The sequence below is a fragment of the Propithecus coquereli genome, unplaced genomic scaffold (genome assembly GCF_000956105.1).
Source record: "Propithecus coquereli isolate 6110/MARCELLA unplaced genomic scaffold, Pcoq_1.0 Scaffold68, whole genome shotgun sequence".
In the NCBI taxonomy this organism is placed as follows: Eukaryota; Metazoa; Chordata; class Mammalia; order Primates; family Indriidae; genus Propithecus; species Propithecus coquereli.
In genome coordinates this window covers 917,317-925,064 of record NW_012152840.1, presented here as the reverse complement: position 1 = coordinate 925,064, position 7,748 = coordinate 917,317, and the positions used below count along the sequence as shown (strand labels likewise).

The 7,748-nt window shown below is 41.8% G+C and overlaps 1 protein-coding gene across 1 annotated transcript in view; it reads left to right on the top strand.

Moving 5' to 3' along the window:
- The window catches only part of HDDC2 (HD domain containing 2), a 17,792-nt gene extending 10,044 nt beyond the window's left edge, over positions 1 to 7,748 (top strand). The window contains exons 4-6 of the mRNA XM_012660804.1: positions 450 to 518; positions 6,410 to 6,548; positions 7,400 to 7,748. Of these exons, the coding sequence (XP_012516258.1) occupies positions 450 to 518; positions 6,410 to 6,548; positions 7,400 to 7,500 (309 nt within the window). The 3' untranslated portion in view covers positions 7,501 to 7,748. The remainder of the gene's footprint in view (positions 1 to 449; positions 519 to 6,409; positions 6,549 to 7,399) is intronic.

Below are 7,748 nucleotides of genomic sequence, written 5' to 3'. Positions count from 1 at the left end.
AAGAGTTCGGGACCAGCCTGGGCAACACAATGAGATGCCATCTCTATTAAAAAAAAAAGAAAACTCTGATGTGCTTATGATTGACATTTATGTGGGTATATAAGTCCACAAGATATAAATATCCACAGGATGTAAAATCTGTGAGCTCACTTCTGATATTTCTATAATTGTTTCACACCCTTCTTGTTCTTTTTTGTGTCTGGTGTGCCGCAGACCACAAAATAAATGCTAAGTGAAGCCTATGTGAATAAATACACTTATTTATTTAATGTATTAATACACAACTGCCTTCCTTGCAACATATAAATGTTGTGCAGTAGAGGCCAGTTTATTCTGCTGCCCCTTTGGGAGTTTTTTATAAGAATCTGAGCCCATTATTTGGCTTTCATAGACTAGTTGTTAACTTAGATAAATGTGAACATAATTAAAATTATGGCTTGATATTTCAGGAAGCTATGAAGCAAATAACCCAGCTCCTACCAGAGGACCTCAGAAAGGAGTTCTATGAACTTTGGGAAGTAAGTATATGTGATGAGTTACTTTTTAAAAATTACAACTGAATTTATATGGCTCATTGATGTTTTAGTTGACTTAGATTATCTTAACAAGCTGTCTCTAAGTTATTACTGTCTGGTTTGTGTCTGTGTTTCACCTCCCAGCTGCTGAAGAAATTTCTCATGGCTGACAGAAAATTTTTTTCCCTCCAAAATCCTCATTTCCTTTGCCACCGCAGTGCCTTATAGCATCTTGATTCACAGCTCCTGGATTTCCTGCTGCTTTGCCCCCACCTACCCACCTATTTCCAGCCCTTGAAAAGAATATGGACTTCGGGGTAGTTCAGAACTGGGATTGATTCCCACCCCACCACTTCATGGCTCTGTGACCTCTGGCTGAGCCTGTTGCCTGTCTGTAAACCCTGGAGGGTTGTCAGGCCTGGGCGAGGTCAAGGTGAAGTGCCGTCCTGAGGCCTGGGCCAGAACAGGGCCTCCCCTAGTGCTAGCTCCCTTCCTGTGCTAATTAATGACAGTGGAGGGAGGTCAGGCTGGAAGGAAAGGGCAGGTTCCGCTGTTTGCTCCCATTCCTTTCCTTGCTCATCGTTCATTTGTGAAAGAAAACAATCCCCCCTTCCTACCGTTTTCCTCACTTGCAGCCAGTCCACACTGGCCCTTCCCTGCTTGAGTGCCTAGACCCCTCCTATTCCTGGTAGTCCTGCCTCCCACTCTCACTTGCCACATTTTCTCCAAAGCCCAGATTCACTCCTGTCTTCAGAACATGATGTTCCACCTTCTCTTTGCACATACTCAGGCCCAGCCCTGCCTTGCCTCTCCCCAGCCCCAAAGCCAGCGGGGTTCCCTTTCCTACTGCCTCATGTGCTGGGTCAGGTACTCCCTTGTCTTGGGAGCGAGATGGGAAGTGCCTGGGGTTGAAACCCTGCACAGATCTTTCTCCTGGGAATGCCAAGTCATGCAGCGTCTGCCTTTGCAGTGCAGTCATTTCTGTGGTTTGGCTCAATCATGGGATGAAATAGCTTTTTAAGGCGGCGGGGTGTGGTGCAGAGACCAGGGCCTTACAGTCACAGAGACCTGGCTGAATCCCGACTCCTGTCTATACACCTGGGGATGAGTTACTCAGCTCTAGTTAGCCTCATTTTCTCCTCCAGACAATGAGAGTCAGACAGATCCACACACCTTTATCCATAATTAGGAAATTCAAAAATCTCAGAGAGCCAGTTTTTAAAAAACTTAACCAGACCAAAACTCATTTGGCAGCAAATTGTTACCTGAGCTAACATGAGGCTATGTAGAGTCCTTATTCATCCCTTTTGGTGTGAAAATTAATATGCTTTGATGGAGCAATATTCACCTGCTTGGTAATTGAGAGCTGCCCCAGACCTCACTAGAGATATTCTGTAATATGTACTTTATGTACCATATGATTTTTCTAAAATAAGAAAATGCTGAAATCTGAAACAGTTCTGGCTCCAGGGTTGAAGATGAGAGATTGTGGGCCTTTAATACCTACCTTGCTGGATAATTATGAAAATTAAATCCGGCAAAGTGTGTGTGGTATCTAACCTGGAGCCTGGAGCAGGCTCTGTTGTCTGTTGTAGCAGACTGTATAGGTATAGCTGCTACCTCTGTTTTAGGTATAGCAGAGTTTCTTTGGGAAAAAGTATCTCTTGTCTCAAAGTATATACTTTCAAGTGAACTTTTGGAACACTCTTTGTAATTTGGAGAATAACAGAGTGGAGTTAGGTCACATCTCATACATAAAAAGAAAAAACCTGGCACCTGAATGTATGAAACTAATCTCATATATTGTCTCTTAAGAGAGAAATGGCCCCATAATTTGAAAACCTTTTGTAAGAATTTTGCCTTTGTGCTTCCTAATCATTGTAAACACAGTGGCAGCATCTATTACATTATTGTCTTAGTATCAGCAACTGGCTAAAAATTTTACTACAAACATTACTTGAATTAAAACAGTGTCTTCCAAAGAGAACACTACGACAGTTATTTAGAAAGGCTTTAGATTTAAATAAATATAAAACACAGAGAATTAAAACAATTGATAACCTCCAAACAGGTAACAGTTTTACTGTCTTGTAAATGTCATTGGTTGAATTAATGAGGCTTATTAAAGAAGATTTCTCCAAAAACACTAGGGAAGGATCTTTCCTTGCCTCTTTCTGGTTGTTGGTGGTTGCAGTCCTTGGCATTTCTTGGATCACATTCCCATTTCTTCCTCATAGTAACATGTTGTATGTCCTGTGTCACTATCTGTGTATCTGTGCCCAAATTTCCCTCTACTAGATTAGGGCCCACCCTAATCCAGTGTGACCACATTTTAATTGGAGTACTTCTACAGAGATCCTATTTCCAAATAAGGTCACCTTCACAGATCACATTTAAGATTCTTGGTGGACATGAATTTTTTCCTTTCTTTTTTTTTTTTTATAAAGCTAGTCAAGCATGGTTGTCGGGGGAGAAGACATGAATTTTTTGACATAGTATTCAACAAAGTATTCAGCACAGTGCAGGGATCCATAATAATTTTTGCATTTTATAATTCATGTGCAGTATTAGTACATAGGCTTCAATATCAGACTTCCAGGGTTCAAGTGCTGCTGCCCTGTTTACTAGTTGTGTGATCTCAGGCAACTTACTTAATCTTTCTGTGACTCAATTTCCTTATCTGTAAAATGGCAATAATTATAATATATTATAGAGTAGTAGCAATTAAAGTAATTAGTATATATAAAGCACTTAGCATACTGCCTGGCACATAGTGAGCTCTAATTTTCTCTGTCTCCAGTATGTATATCCTGATTTTGGTTTAAGAAAATATTGTCATTCTGTACCAATGGAACTTAGAATAGTGCTAGTTACATAGAGAATGCCAGTTGATTGATTTTTGAAATGTTAATTACCACAGCTATACCTATCAGCCCAGACGGTCACCATCTATTTAAAGTAATTAAACATCCTTGATTATAATTTATCTTTCATCATAGAAGTGTGAAATCAAATTTCAGCAAGCCAAGAGAAAACATTTTCATTTTTTTTTCTAAGAGTATCACAGAAAGGTATCTACCTCACCACCTGCATTTTGTTTTAAAGAATTATCTTTTTGAGCCCCAAGACATAAGGGGAGCCCCCATACCCAGTTCCATGCTAAATACCCAGCACATCCACCTGCCCTTGGATTGTTTTCTCTCTTGGTAGGAGAGTGGAAAATGTAAACAGGGCCAACCTTTCCCCAAGGAAGCGGGTGGAAACTTTGATCTTCCTCTTTTCCTCCCTTTCTCTTCCTTTCTAGTCCTCCATATTGAGAACCTAGAATTTGAATCTCCTTCCTACTCAGACTCTTTGTCCTTCTGTTGCTCTACAAAACCCCAGTCTGAGTCATTTGGTCAATTGTCTTTTCCAGGCATATGTGCAGGTTGCAGAGCACTGAAGCAGGGATCTTCTCTACCACAGGGACAGTAGCCATGGCTCATCACCGCCTCCAGGCCCTGCAGAGCCTCATGGCTGCCTTCTTCAGTGGGCTGGGTGCTGTGGCTCACGCCTGTAATCCTAGCATTCTGGGAGGCTGAGGTGGGAGGATTGCTTGAGGTCAGGAGTTTGAGACCAGCCTGAGCAAGAGTGAGACCATGTCTCTACTAAAAATAGAAAAATTAGTCGAGTGTCATGGCGTGTGCCTGTAGTCCCAGCTACCTGGGAGGCTGAGGCAGGAGAATTGCTTGAGCCCAGGAGTTTGAGGTTGCAGTGAGCTATGATGACGCCAGTGCACTCCAGCCAGAGTGACAGAGTGAGACCCTGTCTCCAAAAACAACAAAAAAAAGTATTTGTTCAGTGTTGTAAGCAGACTTAAGCTTCGGCTCAAGGCTCAGGCAGGTAGCCAAAGTCACCTCCTGTACTAGCTCATAGGGCTTATGGCTGAAGGTGATTTGTTTCCACTCATATTTTGGGGTTTATGGAAATGTCATGTCCCTTAGTTTTGTTCTAAATGTTATCCATGAGATTTTGGTTTTGCTGTTTCTTCGCTCTGTCAGCTTTGTCTGTCTTTTGCTCCCTATTTGACCATCTGCCTAGTTACTGAAGCCAGAAACTAGGAGGTCATTTTCAACTTTCCCTCTCTTTCACTTTCATATTTTAATTCGCTTCCTCATCCTCCCAGTTACCCTCCAGCCCTGTCTTCAGACAGATTCTTATAGCTTCTCTGCTATTGCTGCAAAGTCTTGAAACCTGATTTCTCTGCTTCCAGTCTAGCTATATGCACACTGCAGTTAGAGTCCTTTTCCTGAAGTGCAAATCTGAACATGACTCTTCCCACTTGAAACCCTTCAATGATGCCAGTAGCTACAGGATAAGCTGAGACACCTTAGCGTAAACCATACGGCCTTTCACGAGCTGGCTTTTGCCTCTGTCTCCAGCCTCTTCTGTCTCCTCTTCCTCCCTCCAGTTCTCAGTCCTGTCATGAAGAACTACTTGCAGTAATTTCTCCAAATGCCATGAGTCCTTCTCACACCTAGAGTTTTGTCTTTTATATTCTTTTTTCTACTCTGCCTTTTTATTGGAAAATAAAGTTGGAGAATGCCTTTACTGTTATTTTTTGAGGGAAAGATTCAATAATTTATATTTCTTTTGAAAGAAATCTTTAAGTTCACCACAATTTGTTATAAAATGGTATTGTATTTTTTAATGGTCTTAAAACCTTTTCTCACTTTCAACTTTCAACAGAAAAAAAATCCTAAACTGCTATGCTTGGAGTATTCCATTTCCTTTTGTTAAAATCACGAACTTGAATTTATTAAATATAAATATATAACTATGAATGTGAATAAACATTTAAATAAAATGTAATTATTTTTAAGTGCCTTTGAGATAAAGGAAAATGTATTTCGTTTCATATTTAAATGATTTCCCTGTACAAGTTTCAGCTCTATCAAATCCAAATGGCTGCATTTATAAGAATAAAGCATCTAATAAAAACCAAGGAACCTTTCAGTGATTCATATCACATCACCCTGCCAAGAAAGCATGACAGGTTTATTATCTGAACACATCTGGGATGGAATTACAAACGAGAACGTGGCAGGAAACCAGTTGGGAGCACTTTGGTCTTAATGGAAGAATAAGTCTGTATAGTATTAATTGAGACTTGTGGTTGTGTGACATGTGTCATGCTCTAAGAAGCAGACCTCCTGGAGCTTCTTGTTTTGGGTCTGCACTATGAGGGGAGTGGCCAGTGGGAAGAGGAAAGGTAAAAAATCTGCTCCCCCTCAACCCACCCCCACCAACACACACACACAAGTGCATTGTAAGTCCACAGATCCTGACTGTATCCTCAATAGTCACAACCCAGAGGGACATAATTAGATCCACCTATGTGGAAAGCAGGGACAGAGATTCCCAGGTAATGTGGTAACCAAAAAAAAAAAAAAGAAGAAGAAGAAAAAGCTAGAAAGTCACTTATAAAGGAAAAGGAGACCTGACATTAAATGGAAAGGAAAATACAAGTTTGAGAAGCATAAGATGAAATATCAACTTGAAATTAAAAACATCTAAACTACTCAGGTGGATTAAAGAATAATGATCTTGAAATAAAGACAGGATATTAAACAGGAAGAAAAGAGCTTGAAAGTGTCTCAGACAAGCAAATGAGACTTCTGTGGCATCTGGTAGAATCCCTGGAATGGTGAGCACATCCTTGCATGGAGTCTCATGTGAAACTGAGAAATTACAGGGGAAGCATCTCTGAAGGGTTTGTGTACGGTGGAGGAATGTGGCCCACACAGAATGTGCTTTTAGCTGTGACTCTGATTTCAGGTATCAGAGTCAGAATTTTCCTGGAATACCCTGTCATGCAGCCCTAATCCTGCTGCTTCAATTGTTCCCTTACTTAGGAGTATGAGACCCAATCTACTGCAGAAGCCAAATTTGTGAAGCAGCTGGACCAATTTGAGATGATTCTTCAGGCATCTGAATATGAAGACCTGGAGAACAAACCCGGGAGACTGCAAGACTTCTACGATTCCACAGCAGGTACTCAGCACCATTTTCAACAAGAATCCATTTTCGTTTGGCTCACTCAGTGTGGGGACTAACATTATGTTAGTGAAACCGCATGTTGGCATCCTCTTCCATCCCTTTCCTGTGGAGCATCGAGAAAGAAAGGGAAGGAAACATTCAGAGGAGAGGTTGAGGGTGGGGAATAAATGGAGTAGAGTTTAGTGTGGAATGAACAGTGAGCAACAAAAGGCACAAACAGGAAAAGACCGGGAGGGAAGAGAGGTTGGGTTTAACAGTTCCCCGTGCCAGCCACATGGACCTTCCATAGCTTGGAGCTTGGTGCCACCAGGGCAGAAACCCAGGGAGGGATGAGGAGCCCCAGGGACAACAGCACACGTCAGCCAGCTGAAGCAGAGAGGTGTTTGCAAGAGACACATTTCCATCCTTGTTTACATCCTGGGAAAGCCTAGACCCTCTGGTCTTCCTACTTATTTTTTTATTTGTAGGTGCTTTGCACCTTAAATAATTGCAGGTTTAGAATGGGAGGAGATTGTTTTCACCTCTCTGGGCTCCCTCACACTTGAGTTTTCTCATTGTTCCTAGTAGAGGCACTCGGGCTGCCTGGTGAAGTTTCCCAGCTCTGCCTGATTGGTGATCTCTTGCCTAATTCTCATGCTTACGCTCGGCCGCACCTGGGGTGACAGAGAAGAGAATCAATGCCAAGTGGTCCCCTTCAGCCCTTCCCAGGACCTGGAATCTCCTGAAGTGAAGTGTGGGTCAGATTACAGACTAGAGGCCTGATGAGCCTAGGCATCAAGCTCCAGAAATGGATACATTCTCTCATCAATATGGGAATGCTTTTTCCCTTTCTTTTTGCTTTGCAGGAAAATTCAGTCACCCTGAGATTGTGCAGCTTGTTTCTGAACTTGAAGCAGAAAGAAATGCTAACATAGCTACTGCAGCTGCCAGTGAGCCGCGCTCCTGAGATGCTGTCTGCGTTGCTGCACTCCTGTAACAAACATTTTATTTTTATGTTTCATGGTATTGCCATTGTGGTCTATCGATTTCCCTAGATGTGTCTGCTTATTTTTAACTGGACTTCAGCAAGAAATGTGACGTAGTTTGGGCACTAAAAGAAGCCATGAAACAAGAAGTGGCCATGAAAATGCCATGGATGAAGACTGGAGCGGGGGTGCCTTTTTTATGAACTAAATAAATATTAAACGCCTAAAA